This window comes from Nicotiana tabacum, chromosome 22, assembly GCF_000715075.1.
Source record: "Nicotiana tabacum cultivar K326 chromosome 22, ASM71507v2, whole genome shotgun sequence".
NCBI classification, from domain to species: Eukaryota; Viridiplantae; Streptophyta; class Magnoliopsida; order Solanales; family Solanaceae; genus Nicotiana; species Nicotiana tabacum.
In genome coordinates, this window is record NC_134101.1 from 222,574,508 (window position 1) to 222,598,105 (window position 23,598).

Below are 23,598 nucleotides of genomic sequence, written 5' to 3' on the forward strand. Positions count from 1 at the left end.
ATACTTAGTGCATAGTATATAGCGTAAGTACATATATTATATAGATATATAAGCTGTATTCAATACAGTATTATCTAATACACTTATACTTAGTGCATAGTATAGTGTAAATACATATTATATATATATATATATATATATATATAAGTTGTATTCGATATAGTATTACCTAATACACTTATACTTAGTGCATAGTATATAGCGTAAGTACATATATATATATATATATATATATATATATATATATATATATATATAAGCTATATTCGATACAGTATTACCTAATACACTTATACTTAGTGCATAGTATAGCGTAAGTACATATATTATATATATATATATATAAGCTATATTCAATACAGTATTACCTAATACACTTATACTTAGTGCATAGTATAACGTAAGTACATATATTATATATATAAGCTATATTCGATACAATATTACCTAATACACTTATACTTAGTGCATAGTATATAGCGTAAGTATATATATATTATATATATAGACACACACGCCCGCTTCGTAGTACTATTCATCCCTTGTATTACAAAAGTGTTAACGACTTACATTTATATTATTTACATAGTAAATACAAAAGTGATTTTTAATTTTGACCATATAGAGACCAACTTTGGTCGCTAACTGTAAATGAATTTAATTTAGCGACCAAAGTTGGTCACTAACAGTACATGAATTTAATTTAGCGACCAAATTTGGTCACTAAATTTTAATCAGATTTATTTATATTTTATATAATATTTAAATTAATAATAAAAATTATTAAACGTTAGAACTGGGTCCCACATTGGCGACCAACGTTGGTCTCTATTTCATTAAGCGACCAACTTTGGTCGCTAGCGTTTGAATTATATTTATTTATATTTTAAATATTTTTTTAAATAAATATATATTTATTAAAATATTATAACTGGGTCCCATGTTAGCGACCAATGTTGGTCGTTACCAGCTTATCCTTCAATTAGCGACCAACGTTGGTTGCAAGTTTTAAATTATATATATTTTTATTTTGTAAGTTTTATAAAATAATAATAAAATTATTAACAAATTTAGTGTGGGTCCCCCTTTAGCGACCAATATTGGTCGCTAATCTCAGTATATATTTGTCCAAGTAAGTCTGACCAGTCCAGTCAACAATTTGACTAAATTTGCGGCCAAATAGAGACCAACTTTGGTCGCTAATATATTTCAAATATTTTTTTATTATTTTCGGCAGTTTGGCGACCAACTTTGGTCGCTTTTCTTGACAGACCAAATTTGGTCGCTAATTTTTGGTCGCTTTTTCCCGGATTTCTAGTAGTGTGAGGAATAAGAGGGTGTTTGGCTAAGCTTATAAGCTTGTCAAACTGGCTTATAAGAACTTTTTGGCTTATCTACGCGTTTGGTAAAATTAAATGTGCTTATAAGTTAAGTGCTTATAAGCCAAAAATAAGCCAATAGCCATAAGTTGGTCTCCCCCGACTTATCAAATTTCAGCTTATAAGCACTTTAAGTTTGACCAAAATATTTACTATTCTATCCCTAAAATACTTCTTTTTAAAACAAAAATCTTCGTATGCCCAGTTTTTTAGCTGCATATTATTAATTTCAGCACTTTTATCCAAACACATAACTGCTTATTTTTTAAATCAGTTTCAGCACTTAAAAGTATTTTTCAGCACCTAATGCTTATCAGCTACTCTAAATCAGCTAAGCCAAACGAGCTCATAATAATATTTTCATATACATAAGGCCTCACTAAGTTTTTTCCCTTGCTAAATCCCTCGCTAATTTAGCAAGGGAGGTATCTCTCCATGGAACACTTGCATTGAATTACATGGTGCACCATGCCAAAAAGGCATACCCATGAATACTAGAAGTTCATCAATTGGACTTGCAAGAACTTAATATTATCGCAATGTTTCAATAGGTCTAATATTTGCATATATGGAGAAGGTAGAGTTATATGTAGAATGAGCTCTGCAAACTAGTATACTTCGTAAATATTTTTAAAGTTATGAGTTCATATCTACTGTTTATTGCAACTTTAATGAATTTTAACTCATAAACTTATGTTTTACTTCAAAAGTACTTGGTTCAGATGAATCCGGCACTTTTAAAGCTCTAGCCGCCTCTGGGCACGAGTTTAAAATTCAACAGTACATGAAAAGTACTAAAGCATATAAAAAGGAGACCAAACTCTTTACATTATTTTCGAGATTCAAAATTTATATTTACATGGGTGATGGAAGAAAATTAGATTGAAAAAAAAATGCCTAAATACTTTTCTTTTTCCCCTCAAAACAATTTTGGCCCATATGGCCATGATAGACATCCCACCAGCACCTAATAAAACAGCAACATAAGCCCATGATTGAAGTTTCATACTATTCTGCAATTTAGTCCCCAAGAAATCAGCAGCAAGAAGATCCACTAATGCCATGTAATTCAATAAACCAGCTGAACATGCATTTAGCAATCCCACCGCTATTAGTGCTGTTGGACTATTTTCACTATACACTTTTGATAAACCTATTCCAAGTGCTATTCCAAATGGTGTTGTTAATGAGAAAAAGAACACCATTATTGCTTTTATCTTCATACCATATTCAGCCTACACACGAAAAAATAAAAAGGTTAGATTTATGCAATAATGAATAATATTGACGAGATTTGAAATTTTATTTTTAAATTTACCTGAAGAATGCAACCTCCTAAACCCATTCCTTCAAAAAGTTGATGGAAACATATAGCAGCTACTAGTGGCCTAATAGTACATGGATTATCAGATGCTCCCATAGATAATCCTATCACTACTGAGTGCACAACTATTCCTAGCTCCAAAACCTGCATTGCCATATGACATTCAACTAAGGTGAAGAAAAAATAAAAATGAAGAATATTATATGTGACATATTGACGTATAAGTTTTCTAAATAAGGCGGGTTATTGAAAATTGTTGATATACAATAACACCATTGGGCATCGCAGTGCATAAAGCATCTTGCGTTCACGTAGGGTCTAGGGAAGGCCGCACTCAAGAGGCGTAATGTAAACAGACTACCTATAGGTCACACAGAGTCAAAATTACTGTTGCTCGCGAGCTTCCCCTTCTACAATGCGGACTATATAAGATAATTCCTATTGAAGTGAGAACTGTACCTGAGCCACCACCCGATACCTTAGCAATTGTGTAGCATTATCATCAACTTTGGCTTCTCCATGAACGTGGCTAATATTATTGTCAAAAATATGCGACTCCATCTTTCCATTATGAACAATATCTCTTCCATTTCCTACTCCATTATTTTCCAATTTATACTTCTTGAAGTAACTCATTGCGTACGAATCCACGCTTAGAGTTAAAATAGCCGAAAGCATAGCAACAAACGTCGTGAAGGGAAATTTTTTCCAGGGGTTATCCGGCAAGCAGTCTGACCTAAGACAATCGAACGAGTCAGGCATAACGTGCATGTATCCAGTGGCTAGTATAACCCCGGAAGCAAATGCCTTAACCAACACGAATAAATTCTTATCGGGTTGAAGGGCAGGAACTGTACGAGAAACAAGGGGTAAACAAACACCAATCATGCTAGTTACAAGAATTGAAGCAATGGCAACAAGTTTTAGCTTTAATGCCTCATTCTTGTTCCTACATCCATGTCCAGTATCTGAACCACATTTTGATTGAGTAGTATTATTATTTTCAGATTGACATGTGATTTTTGATGGAAAAGAAAGGAAAATAAAAATGAGAAAAATAGCAATATATTTAGAAGAAATGGCCATTCGGAGATCAATAGAATGATTTGCAAAGAGACGTGACACAACTTGATGGAATTTTCGGATAGAATCTGTTGATCTTATAAGAATTTAAAGTCAAAGCGAATTGATCAAATAACAGTTTTACCCTTAATTTTAATTCAAATTTAAGGTAGTTAAATTGGAGTTAAGGGTATAATTCTTCAGTATAATGAGGGTAAAGTAAAAAATATGTACGAGGAATGTTTGCTTGTGACAAGCGTGCGCTATGCGTGTGTCGTCATCATTTTGACTACGTAGTGTATATTAAAGTCGCCATCAATCTTCACTTTAACGTACGCCTATGATGACTTGTCATCCTAGGTGGCATTAGGTCTGGGCCCGCATGATTATGACAATTTTTTTTTTTTACAGTTTGCGTTTATTTTGAACATATTCCCTTAAAGCCAAAAATAATTGATTTATCAAATTAATGATATACTACGAGTGCGAGAAGTAATTTATATATTATATTGATAACTTCAACAACTTTATTGATTTGACACTCTCGACTATCTTAAGTTTTCAAAATTTTCGGTACTAGTAGTTTAACAACAGAATTAGTTCGAGTATGTATATGCTTATTCAAGCGACTCAACTAAAATCTATATTTTCACAAATCTTAATATTGCAATGAATTTAAGAATGCATTTCATCTATGTTATCACTTAATTATATTAGCATATATTATTTCAATCATTTATATACAAAACGATATATTAGACACCAGGGGCGGAACTACAATAGTGAGTGTGGGTTCGGACGAACTCAGTGATTTTTTCTCGGACCCTATTTTTGCATTGAAAATTTTGTTGAGAGGATATAAATATAGAACGGCGAACCCAATATTAATAGTGGCTCTGGGTTTAGTGGTAAGAGTTCTTGATTTGGAGGCAATTCATGTAGATTAATGTAGACTAGGCGGGTTCGATTCTGTCGAAAACCAGTGTAGTTTTACTCTTTTTAACAACGTTTCCTTTTCCTTTTTTTGAAAAAACCCCACAAACTTATTACTAAGACAAAAAAAAGATAAAAGCATCAAAACAGCCCCAGTTGTCCTTCACTTCTTTGAGGGAGTTATTCCCCCATCAAAATCAAAAGAAAAGTGAGGGAAAAAATTAAGGCTTTAGAAAGTTTTTGTCATTGTTTAAACGGAAAAGGCCTAAAAGTGTCACTCAACTTACAGAAATGATCTATCTATGCCATCCGTTAAAAGATCGTTATTTACATGCCACTACAGTTATACTTTTGGCCTATTTATGCCACTTATTGCCAAACGGTTATACTTTTTCGTTCTTAAATAAATAGAATTAATTTTTCGACCCCACATTTCCACGTGTCTTTATATTATTGGTTCTTTCTTTACCCGACACTACATTTCTTTTAACCCTGGTTATTAAACCCATACCCAATAAACCATCTTTTAACCCAACCCCTAATTCCTTCACTTCACTTCTAAAACAGTTAAGTCTGGTAAAGTCGATTTTTGCATTGTTGCGTCGGTTGATTTATTGTTGTGGCAGTCTAATTGAACATTATCAATTTCCTCAGCATAACAAACAATTTGGCATTGGCATTGGCCATTTTGGATCGCCGGAACATCATCTTCGGCCAACTGGTGCGTTTCTGGGGTCTTTTTCTGATCGTGGTGATCAATTCCCTTGTTGGATTGGTTTGAAACTTTGCAAGCCTGCTCCTTAGGTGTTGTAGAAGTAATTCCAATGGTTAGCTGGCCACAATTTGGCCAAGAAATGAAAATTTCATTTTGTCGAACACCTAGTGTGTTCCCGCGGCCAGTAATCTTTGATTCCAAAATTGATGTTGGTTGTTGATACCCATGTGAAATTGGAGGTGCAAACAGGTTCTCTTCATCAGGGCGAGCAGATTAGTTTCGAGTTTTCCCCAAATGAATACCTGGAACTCCATGGTCGGCCATTTCTGTTACACCGGAGATCTGCAGCTCGTCGGAGACGACGATTCCCACGGTGGAGTTGTCTGAAATTTGGTTGAGAGGTGAGCCTGAACAATCTCCACCAGCTAAACATAGAGCTGGTGGTGGCAAACCTGGCAAAGTTCCAGTTTCATATTTCGGGGATGCAGGGCAGTGGAGTATTCACAAATTGACTACATTGGCTCCTCCTAGATGTGGTGGCATGGTTAATTAAACATAACCATGGTAAAACAAATGTAGGTTCGGGTAAAGAAGAACCAATAATATAAAGATACGTGGAAATGTGTGGTCGAAAAATTAATTCTAATTAGTTAAAAACGAAAAAATGGAACAGTTTGGCAATAAGTGGCATAAATAGGCCAAAAGTATAATGGTAGTGGCAGAGAAATATCGACCTTTTAACGGATGACATAGATAGATCATTTCTGTAAGTTGAATAACATTTTTAGGCTTTTCTGTTGTATAAAATCAAAAATCATAAGTACCAGCTAGTCATATTTTTCTTCAAGGTCCATCCCTGCTATTCCATCTTCTTTTCTTCTTTTATTTGTTTGTGTTGAATTTGGCAAAACATTTTGTCCCACATCGGTGGGAAAAGAAGGGTTGGGGGAATTTTCCCCCTATAAAAGAAGGCTTAATGTTTAGGATTTAAACACACCTCTCATTTGCCTTCTCATCTGTTTAAGGCATTTGTATCTTCTCTCTTTAGTATTATTTCACTTGTATTTTTGGAGTGAAATAAAATATTGGTTGTGTCCGAGGAGTAGGCAAAATTAGCCGAACCTCGTAAATTCTGGTGTTCCCTTTATTGTTGTTTTATTGTCTTATTTATTATTTGGTGGCTGTCATAATTTTTGGTATAGTAGTTGTGACTTATTCACACTATATACATTTGGCTTCCGCAACAATTGGTATCAGAGCCAAGGTACTGTCTAAGTATGCTCTGTGGTTGCAGCATAGTCTGATCTTCCACATCAGAAAAGATTTATCTTGGTAACTGAGTCAAGGTTCTGTCTGAGTATGCTCTGTGGTTGCAGCTTAGTCTGATCTTCTACATCAGAAAGGAATAATCTTGATTTGTGTCGTCAGCTATTAAATAATATTTGTGTCAAATATGGGAGACAATAAACAAGAAGAATCTACATCAAGTGTCAACAATACGTCATCATTGGCATCTTCGCTTATGACAAGAATTGTGTCAAATGCGAAATTTGCGGTAGAAATTTTTGACGGGTCCGGGCATTTTGGGATGTGGCAAGGCGAGGTTCTAGATGTCCTTTTTCAACAAGGGCTAGATCTGGCCATTGAAGAAAAGAAACCAGATGTTATTGGAGAAGAAGATTGGAGAATTATCAACCGTGTTGCTTGCGGTACCATTCGATCCTACCTTGCTAGAGAGCAGAAATATCCATACACAAAGGAAACTTCTGCAAGTAAATTATGGAAAGCACTGGAGGATAAATTTTTGAAGAAAAACAGTCAAAATAAATTGTACATGAAGAAGAGACTGTTTCACTTCACCTATGTTCCTGGTACCACGATGAATGAACATATCACCAGTTTCAATAAGTTGGTCACAGATTTGCAAAATATGGATACAACTTATGATGATGGTGACTTGGCCTTAATGTTGTTGGCGTCACTTCTTGATGAGTACGAGCACCTTGAAACTACTCTACTCCATGGAAATGACGAAATTTCTCTCAGAGAAGTTTGTTCGGCTTTGTACAGCTATGAACAAAGAAAGCGAGAAAAACAGAAGGGCGGAGAAGGAGAAGCATTGTTTGTGAGGGATCGTCCTCAAAATCAAACGAGGACAAAGAAGGGAAGATCCAAGTCAAGATCCAGACCCAGCAAAGATGAATGTGCCTTTTGTCGAGAAAAAGGGCACTGGCAGAAAGACTGTCCGAAGTTGAAGAATAAGGCCAAACATAACAATGGAAAGGCTATTATGGATTCAAATGTAGCTGATTGTGATGATTTAGACTTCTCATTAGTTACAACAGAGTCATCAACATCATCAGACATATGGTTGATGGACTCGGCTTGTAGCTATCATATGTGTCCCAACAGGGACTGGTTCGTGGAATTTCAAGAAGGAGAATATGGAGTCGTCCACACAGCGGATAACAGCGCTCTTACCTCATATGGCATTGGTTCAATACGATTAAGGAACCATGATAGAATGATCAGAATATTGATAGATGTTCGATATGTACCAGACTTGAAGAAGAATCTCATCTCTGTGGGAGCCCTAGAATCAAAAGGGTTCAAAATCATTGCAGAAAATGGAGTGATGAGAGTATGCTCAGGTGCACTAGTGGTAATGAAGGCTAATCGGAAGAACAATAATATGTACCACTATCGTGGTAGTACAGTTATTGGGACAGCGACAGTGACATCCAGTGACGACAAAGAGGCAGAAGCAACCAAGCTATGGCACATGCGCTTGGGACATGCTGGAGGAAAATCCTTGAAAACTCTATCAGATCAAGGATTGTTAAAAGGAGTAAAGGCTTGCAACTTAGAATTTTGTGAGCATTGTGTTAAAGGGAAACAGACAAGGGTTAAATTTGGTACAGCGATCCATAATACTAAAGGCATTTTGGATTATGTACACTCTAATGTTTGGGGTCCTTTCAAAACACCTTCATTGGGTGGGAAGCACTATTTTGTAACCTTTGTTGATGATTTTTCCCGAAGAGTATGGGTGTATACAATGAAGAGCAAAGACGAAGTGTTGGGAATTTTTCTCAAATGGAAGACGATGGTGGAGAATCAAACAGGCAAGAGGATCAAGTGTATTCGCACAGACAATGGAAGTGAATACAAAAATGATCATTTCAATAAGGTCTGTGAAAATGATGGCATCGTCCGACACTTCACTGTTAGACATACACCACAACAGAATGGAGTGGCAGAACGTATGAACCGGACCTTGCTGGAGAAGGTACGGTGTATGTTGTCCAATGCTGGCTTGGGCAAAGAATTTTGGGCTGAGGCAATTACATATGCATGCCACCTCATTAATCGTCTACCATCTGCTGCTATTGATGGCAAGACACCTTTTGAAAAATGGTATAGAAAACCTGTTGTAGATTATAACTCTTTGCACGTGTTTGGCTCAACTGCATATTATCATGTGACGGAGTCAAAATTGGATCCAAGGGCAAAGAAGGCTATTTTTATAGGAATTACTTCTGGAGTCAAAGGATATCGCTTATGGTGTCCTATGACAAAGAAAGTAATCTTCAGCAGGGATGTTACCTTTGATGAATCTGCTATGGTAAATAAGGTAACAGAAGATACCAAACAAAATAAAGGTGCTTCTAAGCAGGTGGAGTTTGAGGGAAAATTTATTTTTCCTACACAAGAAGCAGAGGAGGAAACAAATGAAGATTACCCTCTGAAAGGAGAGCCAGCAGAGGAGATTCCAACTCAGGAACCTCAACAACAACTTGAATCAATAGCAACCAGCAGGCCAAAAAGAACAATAACGAAATCTGTTCGTCTCATAAAAACGGTTGCTTGTGCAATTGTAGCTGATGATGTTCCTACCACTTATAAAGACGCAGTCCAAAGTTCAGAAGAAGATAAGTGGAGGATTGCCATGAATGATGAAATACAGTCCCTTCATCAGAATCATACATGGAGATTGGCCAATCTCCCGAAGGGAAAGAAAGCAATTGGGTGCAAATGGGTATTTGCAAAGAAAGAAGGATTTCCTAACCAAGCCAAATGATATGCTCAAAAGGAGGGAATTGATTACAATGAAGTGTTTTCTCCAGTTGTAAAACATTCCTCAATTAGAATTATGTTGGCTTTGGTAGCACAATTGGATTTGGAACTAGTTCAGATGGATGTAAAAACTGCGTTTTTACATGGAAACTTGGAGGAGGAAATCTACATGATTCAGCCAGAAGGATTCAAAGTTGCTGGAAAATAAAATATGGTGTGCAAACTTGAAAAATCGTTGTACGGTTTGAAACAATCTTCTAGACAATGGTACAAACGATTTGACAAGTTTATGTTGCAGCAAGGGTACAAGAGAAGCAAATACGATCATTGTGTGTATTTGCGCAGGCTTAAAGATGGTTCCTTTATATATCTTCTCCTATATGTTGATGATATGTTGATAGCTTCCAAGAATTCGGAAGAAATTGATAAGTTGAAGATTCAACTGAAGAAGGAGTTTGAGATGAAGGATCTGGGCGAGGCAAAGAAAATTCTTGGCATGGAGATAATTAGAGATAGACGTTCAAAGAAACTCTGTTTATCTCAAAAGGAATATTTGAAGAGAGTACTTCAACGTTTTGGCATAGATGACAAGACTAAGCCAGTTAGTACTCCACTTGCTTCCCATTTTAAGCTAAGTACTATTATGTCGCCAATGGATGAAGCTGAACGAGAGTATATGTCAAAGGTACCATACGCAAATGCTGTTGGTAGCTTGATGTATGTAATGGTTTGCACAAGGCCTGACATTTCACAAGTTGTTGGAATTATTAGCAGATATATGCACAATCCAGGGAAGGAGCGTTGGCAAGCTGTGAAGTGGATTCTACGGTATATTCATAATACTGTAGATGTCGGGTTAGTTTTTGAGAAGGAAGACAATCAGTCTGTAGTTGGATATTGTGACTCCGATTTTGCGGGTGATCTGGACAAACGAAGATCAACTACTGGTTATGTGTTTACTTTTGCAAATGCACCAGTTAGTTGGAAGTCTACTTTGCAGTCAACAGTTGCTTTGTCTACAACAGAGGCAGAGTACATGGCTATTACAGAGGCTGTGAAAGAGGCAATTTGGCTTCAAGGATTGCTAAAGGAGCTTGGTGTTGAACAAAAAGGTATCACAATTTTTTGTGATAGTCAAAGTGCTATTCAATTAGCGAAGAACCAAGTTTATCATGCAAGGACGAAGCACATTGATGTTCAGTATCATTTCGTACGAGAAATCATAGAAGAAGGTGGAGTCACAGTGAAGAAAATTCATACTACGGAGAATCCTGCTGATATGCTGACAAAGGTGGTGGCTGCGGTCAAGTTTCAACATTGTTTGGATTTGATCAACATTGTTGAAAACTGAAGATTGAAGATGAAGACACAATCAAAATTTGTTATTGAGAGAAAATTGAAGATGTGGAATTTTGCCAAGGTGGAGATTTGTTGAATTTGGCAAAACATTTTGTCCCACATCGGTGGGAAAAGAAGGGTTGGGGGAATTTTCCCCCTATAAAAGAAGGCTTAATGTTTAGGATTTAAACACACCTCTCATTTGCCTTCTCATCTGTTTAAAGCATTTGTATCTTCTCTCTTTAGTATTATTTCACTTGTATTTTTGGAGTGAAATAAAATATTGGTTGTGTCCGAGGAGTAGGCAAAATTAGCCGAACCTCGTAAATTCTGGTGTTCCCTTTATTGTTGTTTTATTGTCTTATTTATTATTTGGTGGCTGTCATAATTTTTGGTATAGTAGTTGTGACTTATTCACACTATATACATTTGGCTTCCGCAACAGTTTGCCTTTCTTTTATCTTTTGATTTGTTGAGTAAATTTTTGATTTTAAAATCTTTAGTTCCAAGGGTGAATTTTTCATTTCGGCTTTTATATTTGTATTTGTCTGCCTCCCCTAAAGTTTAAACCCATCTCTTAATTTTTTCTTAGCTTTACCACATGAATGTGATTTGTGTATTAGTTGGAGGGTGGACCATATTTTGTTCTTTTCCATTTCTTATAAATTTTTATAATGTTTATATATGGCTTCAAAAGTTTCATTGATAAACACTAAGCGATTTAAATCTTGAACTCTTTTATTTTTCTTTATATTATTGTGCAAAATCAAATTAAAATGAGATATTCAATTTGTAAAGTGATATATTCATTATGCAGTGAACTTTTAAAAAAATATTCACGAGATATGAAGACTTGTTTATTTACTTAAATTTGATATTATCTTTGGCTACTACAATAGTAGATTTTTTTTTTTACTTTTATGAAATTTTGTATTGGTGGTAACTTTTTGAATGATTGTTTAATTTGTTATTTACAGAGTTTAAAATGTTGAAACTTAAAGACCTACCTAATGATGTGATCATTTTTTATTTTTCAAAATATGACAAGTCATCAAGTGCAATTATAACGATATTGTTTATAGTCATATATTGTGTTAAGTGGTCATTACTTTTTAAATATATATTAAATATTAGTACTCACGTTTCTTAGTATTATAATTGTGTATGCTCAAGGTCACATCCCTGTCTTAAAATTCAGAATTCATACACTTAAAATTCTGGCTCCGCCTTTGTTAGACACCAATCTTAAGGGGAAGTGCACCGTTAGCTACTAATTAAAGACGTCTTTATTCGTTAGCCACTGTTCAAAATGTATTTACTCTTTAACTAGTGCTTAATAAATTTTTATCCGCCCAGACGAAAATACCCATGTGCTAGACATGGGTGCTGTGTAAATATTAAGGACACGGTATCTTTAATTTCATGAATGTCGTATAAATATTAAGGACAAAGTATCATGTCATGTCCTTAACTTCATATATTTAGTGTAAATGTTAAGGACATGGCGTCCTTAACATCATGTGTGCAGTGTAAATGTTAAGGACATAATGTCCTTAATTTGTATTGGCACCTTTTGTTGTTAAACTTTAGGACCTCATATCCTTAACTTCATATATGCAGTATAAATGTTAAGGACATAGTGTCCTTAACTTTATGAGCGTCGTGTAAATATTAAGGACATGGTGTCCGTAACTTCATGAATGCTGTGTAAATATTAAGGACAAAGTGTCATGTCACGTCCTTAACTTCATATGTGCAGTGTAAATGTTAAGGACATGACGTCCTTAACTTCATGTGTGCAGTGTAAATGTTAATGCTAAGGACACCATATCCTTAATATTTACACAACACTCATGAAGAAATGGTAAAAACGTCTTTTCGTATTAATTTTAATAGAGTAGTGGCTATTTTTGCTCAACATTAAAAATACTGGATAAAAACTAAATACCATAATAAAAAATGGCTATCCCACGCTATTTCTACCCAATCTTACCCTTGTTCTCTGTTAAAATAGCACGGTCTAGCCAATTTTCGGACTGATCATTTAAAAATAGCCAGTGCTTACCAAGTCAATAAAAAATAGCCATTATTTTGCTGCAATAGAGACCGGTCCAGCATAATATATTGGAGTTTGGTGCACATGTGTATAAACTTCCATCATATTATGCTGGACCGGTATACTTTGCTGGCTCTAGTATAATATACTGGAGACTGGAGCATCAGTGCTCCAAACTCCAGTATATTATGTTGGACCGGTATATTATACTGGAACTCCAGTATATTATGCTGGAGTATTTTTTTTTTCCGAATTTTGAACAATATTTTCATTCAGATTTATCTTTACATATAAAGTGTCTAAAATCTGGCTATTTTTGAATTTCTCCCTCTCTTTCCTTACCCAAATCCAAAACCTTTTCAAACCCATTGATGATCCACACAATTCTCCAAACCTCACCGTCAACTCTGCACCAATTAATTTCAGTCGGCATCCAATTTGTCGAAAAAATTAGCAATAACTTTTTTTTTTCGAAACAAAGTTAGAAATTTCTAAAGAGTTTTTGGCTAAAAACATCCCTGAATTATGCCTCAAACTTAAAGTACATCCCTGTACTATTAAGTGAACTAAAAGCATCCCTAAACTATTCAAAAGTTTGGCAACTTTCATCCTACCGTAAAGAAATGTTAAGAATCTAACGGCCCACGCATAACTAAAGCTACTCCAGTCCAAATCCTGCTCTTATTTCTTTCAGGAAGATCATCAATCATTCTCATAAAATATCTTTTTTTTCTTCTCACCTCTCCTCGTTTATCTTTCTGTTTTTGAGATAGAGATAAGAACATGAAAGTGAAAAAACAATTGCATTAGATTTATCCCTGTTGACAGAAACAATAGTTGAAGGGACAACGTGCGAAGAATCGCATTGTCTTCTGCAGAACTGGATTGTTGTCTGTCGTGGATTACTCCGCTGCTTGTGTATCTGGCATGTAATAGAGCAGTATGTGAAGTGTGAACAACAAAGTTAGACGACGGTGGAGTTCACCAGTGGCAATGGCTAGGACAGAAATGAACTTCTCCATGCATGTAATAAAGCCATTCAGCTTGCTAAAGAAACAGAGTACTTAGCGGAAAAAAAGCGAGAATTTCTCTGTTGAAATTGATTCATTGTATTTCATGTATGTATGAGTAGAGAAGCCTTCTGTACTAAATTAGAACGTATTTCCATCATATTTAATTATATAAAGATATATTTTAAGGGGGATAGAAACAATGTTGCCTTCTCATAAACACATAAGTTCTACCTTGGCCTAACAATGGCAGCTTACAAATATAACAAAATACCCAGATGAAATAAAATTTGGCACCAGTGCTCTTTATTGTGAAGAAGAAATATGTAAAGATATGTTGAGGATGAGGCAGTTCGTTAATTTGAGTGCCTTTCTAAATTACTAAAGAACTTGGTTTTTTACCTTATTTTTTAAGCGTAAACGAAATGAACAATAAACAAACACATCAATTTTTACATAGAAAATCACCCGGCTCAAAGGTGCAAAAACCGCGACCTACCATGCAGGATTTTAACTTCAACTTCACTAAACCAAATGAGCTAAATGTATCGATTACAAGACCTGTTGTAACAAATAGGCAAATTCCTTACTATATCAATATGAACTAGAACTCAATTACATACGCAACATTCAAACTACTGAAATGCAATAAGAAATACTGGAACGTAGAAGTAGCTACGAATAGAGATAAGGAGGGGATGAGAACTTAGACTCAGAGAAAGGGAGACGAGGAGAAGCAACCACTTTTCTTCACAATACGCATAATCCCTTCTCTAAAACCGCTAGTCCTTTTTAATCATTTTCTAAATGGGTCTGGATCCCAAATAAAACTCTCCAATATTTTACTCAGCCCAATAATCCCGACTGACTCAGTCTCATTCACCACTTCTAGCCCATAGGCCCTCATTGAGTGAGCCTTGATTCACAACAATATAATACTCCCGCCCTCAAAAAGAACCTTGTCCTCAAGGTTCAAGTCAAGAATATAAACGCCATCAAATAGGTTCTGCTCATCAATGGAATTTCCGAAGTCAAAAAAATTCTTGCGCAACTCGCACCAAACAAGAGTATATATGTCAAGTACAGGAGCATATTGCCGATGAAATTGCTTCGACCAATTTGTTTCGTCAGAAGCCATGTCATTATAAAAGATGTGGAAGTTCATTTCCAAAGTAGTTGCTAAGTACTCCCTTGTAAAGTGTATTGTAAAGTTTACTTCGCTAATGGAAAACGTAGCTTTCACCGCGGCAGCATCCAAGTCCAACACCCTTTTGTATGTTTGTGAGAAAATGCAATTGGTGCCTTCCTGCATATGCAAGTGTGCCACCATAAATGCATCATAATTGACAAAGATGTCAACAAAATTTGCTACACCTTCCTGCTGTTCAACTGTCGACTTAATCACTACAAATTCTTTTCTGCCCCTGCCAAGGTTGTCACCAAATCCATTCCTTGTAAAAAAGAACCACCAACATGAGATTCCAACACACATTGTTCAGCATCGGCACCAGCACCAAGTACCTCCCTAAATTCCATGATCCTTGTCCTAGAAACATGACAAAGGTTGTTGTTCGGGATTGAGTTGTTAAGCGCGAAAAAGATGGTAGCACGCTCTCCACAAGTCAGCGCCAAAGGAATAGCAGAAACAACATGTACTAGTGCAGTGTAATGAACTGAAGTTTCAGCAAGTGCACCTACGAACTTGAGCAGTGCATCCTCATGTGCATTCTCTGTGTCGAACAACTGTCTGCTCATAAGTTGTAAAACTACAGTTAAGACGCCAAATAGAGAATTTATATCCAAACCTATAACAATGCAGCCCCTTTTTTGTTTCGTGTAAGTAAGAAATTCAACAGTAGAAGAAAAATCACCACCCAAAATAGAACCAAATATGACAACAGACCAAACAGTGATGTCGCAGAGTCCTATTTGAAGAAGATTCCATACATCTGATGGCATGAACTTGGTAGGACTCGTGCCGGACGCAGTCCATAATGCACAATTGCTTGTAGCGCCATAAAATGTGGTAAAAAAAACTAGTGCCGGAGTCAAATGGAAAGTTTAATCCAGATTCATCAGGTGGAAAGCGGAGCAAAGATAATAGAAATTCCGCATGACCAAGTTCATATATGGGATCAAATTTACCTCTGTGTAAAAGCTGATCACGATTGTAAGCTGAAAGAAAACAAGATATCACCTCTAAGTAGTGAGCAAACCCAAGCCCAAGCCCAAGTCCAAGTTGAGGGCATGGTAGTTTAGACTGTCCAGCAAGAAATTGGTAACAAGCAACTAGAACTTCGTGAATATCAAACATGACCAGGTCACAGGGAATAGAGAATGTAGAATTAATCCCTAATGAAAGCTTCTTTGTGAATGCAACAACAAACTTTAGAGGTGCGTCTCCGATGGTAATAGTTTCATTAATCCATTGCACCATTTTAAAAGTTAAAGCATGGTGTAACGCACGTAGCTCAAGAGCCCTTCCACTCGAAAAAGACCTCAGCTGATTAATTATGTATTGCTTCTCAATTTGAGTAGTAGTATCATTAACAGAACACATAAATGAATTTGCTATAGACCCAGTAGCTTATACATTGCACAAGATTTGATGGAATTTCCATTATGTTCAACACTCATATCAACTGTACCTGAAGCAACCTTAAATACCTGGCCAGTGTCGAACCCCTTATCCACATAACTACTAGTTGGTAAGCCAGAATCCTTTGCATCATTACTAGAGCAAATGCAGTTACCATATTTGTGTGCTATTATGAAGACTGCTAACATGGGCAAGCTAGGATAATCAAGATAAGGACTAGGATCAAAGATACTATACGATGAAGCAGACCTTGCTTCATGAGCTAGACCAAACAAAGCAAACAAAAGGCCAGCAGCTTTATCGACCCGAATATCCGGTGACAGCTTGGAGTAATTTTCAGCCAATGCTTCGAGCCCTTGCTGTATTTTCTGCCCCCAAGCACACTCTCTGGATTTAGACAACAAGAATCCTGGAAGATTGTGCTCTTGCCCAGTATCAACCCAATTGCGGTTGTGTAAGCCAAAAAGCGACATCTGATTGTGATTAGCCCCACCAATTTCTTTAAGATAATTACTCAGCCATGGAATTGTACCAAACCATAGGGTATTATCAAATGGAAACTCTATTACATCAAATCTCATACTCGCATTCGACACCACAATTCCTTGGCTAGTAAAAACCAGGAAACCAATGTATCCCATTGAGGAAATTTGTCAAACACCCCAGGTATAATAGAATCTCTTGAATTTTCTTCCTCCCCGTCATCAGATCCGCTGGTATCATCTAACACCTCTGTATGGACTTTGGTTTGGAAGTTGACAGAACGGTCTCCCTCATGGACAGGAGCATTAAGATCATGCATGTCGGAGCTTACTACGACGAGTGAAATTTCGTCGAGCACATGATCTTCATTGATGGAAGAAGGTTCCTGTACCAAATCCACTACCTCTACTGAATTTGCATTCCAAATTTGAGGTGCTTCTATATCTTCAAGATTTACAATCTCCGTATTACTTCCAGTAATCAATGTCAAGGAATCTACATTTTCATACTTCACTGGCAATTTATTGAACATATGGTCTGCCTTTGAGTTTTCAGTTGCATAAGCCGCTTCAAATGCTGATGTCTTCGGAATAAGGCTCGAAACAGGAAAGGGAGACACCATAGCTGATTCTGAAACTATAGGGACAGTATTAATGTAGTCAAAACTAACAGGTGAGGAACCAACGAAACGCCTCACCGAATACATGGTGGTTTGATATCGAAAATGCTGAACAAAATTTACTTTGAAATGCGTCCAATCGAAAAATTACTTGTTCCAAAATAATCAGTTGAACCAATTAAGAGCTTCAACATCAAGGTAAAAGGAAGGAAGAGGTAACCAATCCTTCTCGGCAAAGCCAAGGTAAGTGAAGTACTGCTCGGCCCGAAAAAGCCAACTCTCTGGGTTGCTGCTGCCACTGAATCGATCGAGTACCTCCATTGGAATCCGATGGATGAAAGCACCAATGTAACAAATAGGCAAACTCCTTACTATATCAATATGAACTAGAACTCAATTACATACGCAACATTCCTACTGAAATGCAATAAGAAATACTGGAACGTAGAACCAGCTACGGATAGAGATAAGAAGGGGATGATAACTTAGACTCAGAGAAAGGGAGACGAGGAGAAGTAGACACTTTTCTTCACAATACGCATAATCCCTTCTCTCTAACCGCTAGTCCTTTTTAACCATTTTCTAAATGAGCCTGGATCCCAAATAAAACCTTTCCAATATTTTACTCAGCCCAATAATCCCTACTGACTCAGTCTCATTCACCACTTCTAGCCCATAGACCCTCATTGAGTGAGCTTGATTCACAACACCTGTAAATCAATACCCACAAGTTCTCATACTTAAACTATTTGACTTACAAGTTACTCTAACTTGCAAACTCAAACAATTACTTCAACTCACAGATCATGTATGCTACTTTGATTACAACTTGATTTCTTAAAACACATTCACTAACTGACTCAAGAAGAACACTAAGACTAGTAATCGACTTGAGTGTTGAAAATGTTTTTCCACAGTTGATGTGCAAAAGGATGAGTGTCCTTAGTCCATCAGGAAAGTATTTAAGTTAGCTGGACTCCGAGATCTTTTAGGAGTCTTATACATAGTCAACTTCTCATTAGATAGGACTCCTACAGCTCCAAGGACTCCACAAATTTTGTGACTCTTGTTTATCACTTATGCAAGCATATCTTCTTGGACAACGATCCTTATCACATTAACAGCCTTCTTCCTAAAAACTCGGACTCAAATAACTTCGGAAAAAAGCTACTGCCTTGTAAGAACCTTCAACGACGACCTTGAGGACCTAGTTCTTACAGTACTTCATCAGCTACCTTGAGGCTTAACGCACATTCTTTGGACAAACTTTGTTAACCATCAAAACCCTAATACTTAACAAATTCTCCTTTTTTGACGATGACAAACTTTGTGCGCATAATCCAGGTAATCATCTCATCACAATGGCATCAATATACACCAAGACAATGTGACCCAATTTAGAGCAAGTACATCAAGCACCACAATACATCCAGCACCCCAACTCTATCTTCTCCCTTTTGGCATCATAAACAAAAAAAAAAAGTTGCTAGACAGTCCAAGCACAATTAATGCAAGATTCATAGCCATCGAGGCTACAACACAAGCACAAGAGCATTACTACAAATAAGACCTTTAGTGGCAATACAATATGGCTTTAGCGGCAATAATAATAGCCGCTATATCTTTTACCGGCCATTAGTCTTTTGCCGCTGAAACAGGGGTCGGCAAAGCCTTTAGCGGCTATTCTCGCAAAAGCTGGTAAACTGTATGTTTTATTGCCGCTAAAAGTTATTATCTTTAACAGCAATATTTGCGGCAATTATAATGGCTACTAAATCCAATCCAAAACAGCTAATTATTCTTCTTTAGCGTACATTATTATAGCCGCTACATTCAAAATAATTGCCGCTAAAAATCGTATCTTTAAGGGAAATTGTTTGTGGCAATTATAATAGCTACTAAATCCAATCCAAATGGCTAATTATACTTCTTTAGCATCTATTTTTTATAGCCGCTAAATTAAAAATAATTGCCACTAAAAGTTCGCATCTTTAATGGCAATTATTTTGTGGCAATTAAAATGGCCATAATATCCCTTCTGAAAACATCTTAGTTTTCCCTTTTAGCTTCCATTCTAATGGCTAATATGTTTAACTAAATTGCCGCTAAAAGTCAATATCTTTAATGACAATTATTCTACATCAATTATAAATAGTTTAGCCACAATTAATAATAGTTACTAAATTCGTACAGAATATGACTCAAATAATAAAATATATTAATATTTATTCAAAAAAAATATAATGTATCTCATTAATCTTAACAAACAAAAGGAAGTACTAATCTAAAATATTAATATCACAGTAATTTAAAACATAAAAATATATTGTTTAGACTAAATAGCTAATGTCATTATATAATTAATCCAGACGAATGATGGTCTTCAAATGATTTCCGCAACGTTTCATCATTTTGAAATCTTTCACCAGCTAAATTATTCGACATCAGACGGTATGACCTGAAATTATAAAATAATCGTGTCAAAAGATAAAGTATAATGTGAAAAAACATCTTGAACATTCCATCACTGTTAGAGTAGTCAACTCCCTCACCTAACATCTACAAGTAAAAATAACTAAACTAAAATATGAACATTTCAATCAAATTAATTAGAACCCAAACTTCAACAACTACCTATTGAAGCTTTTAGCAAAAACCGTTTTATTCTTCAATCCAACAATCTTCTTAGCAGCAGATAGTCGAACCAACACTCAATTCAAACCAAAATTCAATCAAGAAACAAAACTGAAAACAAGAATTAAACAAATGCTTTGCAAAGTGCAACTAAACGACAACAACATATGTAGATGACAACATATGTAGATTGCCCCAACCACAATAAGGAAGAGGAAAGCCTCATATCAAAATAACAACAGCATCATCTAAATGACAGCAGCATCTAAACAACAGCAGCATCTAAAGATGACAACTTGCCATATGCAACACTTGAGAAAACTTACTACACTGGTTAAACATAGTGGCTATCTTCTGCAATCACTTAAAAAATCACGGTTGGTCACTGTTTATGCATATTTGTAGCATTAAAAGTTGTCTGGTTCTGAAAAAATAAGAATGTTTTATACTATATGTTTGTTTCCTTTCAGAAAATCAATATAAATATTACATCTAGAGAAGATTCCACACTATTTTTGTGTGCATGTCATTCTTAGAAATTATGAACCAGACTAATATTTTCTTGACTTCCTATTTTTTGTCCAGAGCTAGCATCTACAGGGGAAAAAGAATGGTATTTTTACCGTCCAATAGACTGTAAATACAAGAACAACGCCCATCCAAACCGTGTTACATGAGCTGATTTTTGGAAGGCTACTGGAACTGACAAACCAATATATTCCTCTGATAGCACCAAATGCATTGGTTTGAAGAAGTCCTTAGTCTTCTACAGAGGTAGAGCCGCTAGAGGCAAAAAATTGACTGGATGATGCGCGAGTTTCGCCTTCCTACAACTAATATTGAGTCAGTACAACCTAAGAAATTCTTGGATAGAAATTTTCCACCAAATGTAGGTCCCCATTACAGCTTAATTAGCCTCATTTTTTATCCATTTTAGACTTTGTTACCCTAGTTTAAATCGTTATGTTCAACTTGGTTCCTGTAGGATTCATGGGCTATCTGCAGAATATTCAAGAAAGCCAACTCAATGGAAAATAGATCTCTTTCTTACTCTTGGATAAATCCATTATCTGAAGTAGCATCTCCAGAGGTGTTCAATCAAAGTACAACATTTCATTTTGGCTCGCAGAATATCTCTTCTTTAACTGAAACTGGATCACTTCTCCACTTATCCAGTAATAATGACTTAGTCTCAAATGTTCCTTCATGTAAGATCCTTAATACTATGGTTTCAAGACCATCTTTTCTTTCAAGTCCTAGTACTGAAGTTCCTTGTAACTTCATGTTTTCGTCGCGTGAGGTTTCCATGTTTTTCAACACATCCCCGCCTTAACTTCTGAGACTATTGATTTTGAAGGTTCGAATCAACAAATGAATAGCTTCTCAATGAGTTCATCACAAGATATGCAAAGAAGTATAGGAATGGAAAATGATGAAGCAGGGTTAAGGACTAATCAAGATTCAACAAATGTTAATATTACTCAATGGGAAAACATCAGATCAATTGGATTTCCTTTCAGTTTGACAACTAGTTTGGCTGATGAATGGAAGACAAGTTTGAGTTGGAATTCTCCTTCATGTCCTAGTGAGATATCAACCACTTACGACTCAACAAACAAATGCTACACCTAGTTCTACACCCAAACAGAGAACCTCCTGGCTTTATGTACAACTAGTTCTTCTTTATTTTCACTATCAGCATCCAGTATTCAAATTAGTTTGTCTCAGATACAGGACGCTAAAAGAAAAAAATGAAAGAAGAAAACCTAGTCACAGCACTCAAAAAATAGTGAGGCTTTTGGGATCAATCAGGCACAAAAACATAGTGAGGCTTTTGGGATGCTGTAATAACGGCAAAACAAGATTGTTCTTATTTGATTACATTAGTAATGGGAGTTTAGCAGGACTGCTACATGAGAAGAGAGTATTTCTGGATTAGGATGCTAGGTATAACATCATATTAGGAGCAGCTCAGGGTTTAGCTTATCTTCACCATGATTGTATTCCTCCTATAGTACATCGCAATATCAAGGCCAATAACATTTTGGTTGGTCCATAGTTTAAAGCTTTTCTTGCAGATTTTGGACTTGCAGAAAAAAGAACATGTTCAGAGTAAACACAATAAAGATGCATTTATACGATCACTGCTATCACGACCCGGTTCACCCTCTGTGAACCATCGTGACTACGACTAGGTAAGCCTAAAATGCGAAAAAATAACCCAAACTTGCGGAAGAAAAGAAAAACAATGTAAAACTGAAATAGAGAAATGAAACATCGTTTTAAAGGTGCCGCTCGGCATACACAACATTTAACTTCTCAAAACCAATACATACTCCCGAAACCCGGAAACCCATGAATCACAAGCTACGAAATATAGTAAAATGCTCTAACTCCGGAATGTCTACATCAACAGTAAAGATAAAAGGGCTATCACTACAAGATAGAATAGAGAGAGAGACTCCTCGGTCTGTGGACGTGGCAGATATACCTCGAAGTCTCCGAAAGATCGCCTCGCCTCAAGGATGGTAGGTCTGAGCAGAGGTACCTGGATCTGCACATGAAAAACATGCACAGAAAGGGCATGAGTACACCACAACGGTACTCAGTAAGTGCCAAGCCTAACCAAGGTCGGGTAGTGACGAGGAAGGTCAGGGCCCTACTGAGATTAAATAAATATAAAGATGACAGGATAAGATAAGCAGTACAATTGAGAATCCATAGTAAGAATCTATACAGGATAATAAGGAGTACTATAACTGAAACAGAGATAAAGACAAAATACAAGGAAATACCACTCATAAAAAGGATGATAACCGGGGATCTCTTAGTATCCTCAATATATATATATATATATGTCGGGGATCTCTTGGTATCCTCTATGTATACAAAGGATCTCTTGGTATTCCGAGGATCTCTTGGTATCCTCAAGATATGCTAGAGATATCTTGGTATCCCGAAGATCTCTTGGTATCCTCAATATATGTGCCAGGGATCTCTTGGTATCCCGCACTTCAGTTCAAATCATAAATACGTACAAGGGATCTCCCGGGATAGTGTCCCGTAGTCCCAAAGTAAAACACACGACAGCAACACAAGAATACTCAATTAAGCTAAATTTCATACTAAGTAAACAAGTAACTCTAGTCGAACATGCTTCATGTAATGCAATTAAGGCAGTTTAAGCAAATAGGCAAATAAGTCAACTAAACATGCTTTTCTAAACTAACAGCAGGCTAAATTTGCAAGTAGAATGAAACAGGAAAAAGGAACTCAATCGAAATACTTAAAGAAAACCAGATTTTTAACAATTAGCTCAAGTACGCACTCGTCACCTCACGTACAAGGCATTTCAATTATCAAGTATAC

At 36.2% G+C, this 23,598-nt stretch overlaps 1 protein-coding gene and 1 pseudogene across 1 annotated transcript; one reads left to right on the plus strand and one right to left on the minus strand.

The window, feature by feature from the left end:
* Nucleotides 1-2,221: 2,221 nt before the first annotated feature.
* LOC107823809 (fe(2+) transport protein 1-like) lies at nt 2,222-3,825 on the minus strand. The gene is made up of 3 exons (XM_016650518.2): nt 3,163-3,825; nt 2,698-2,847; nt 2,222-2,614 (listed from the first exon to the last, which is right to left on the minus strand). The coding sequence occupies exons 1-3, from the start codon at nt 3,787-3,789 to the stop codon at nt 2,222-2,224; spliced, it is 1,170 nt and encodes a 389-aa protein (XP_016506004.2). The 5' UTR covers nt 3,790-3,825.
* Nucleotides 3,826-18,912: 15,087 nt separating this feature from the next.
* LOC142176294 (uncharacterized) lies at nt 18,913-22,206 on the plus strand (annotated as a pseudogene).
* Nucleotides 22,207-23,598: the final 1,392 nt, after the last annotated feature.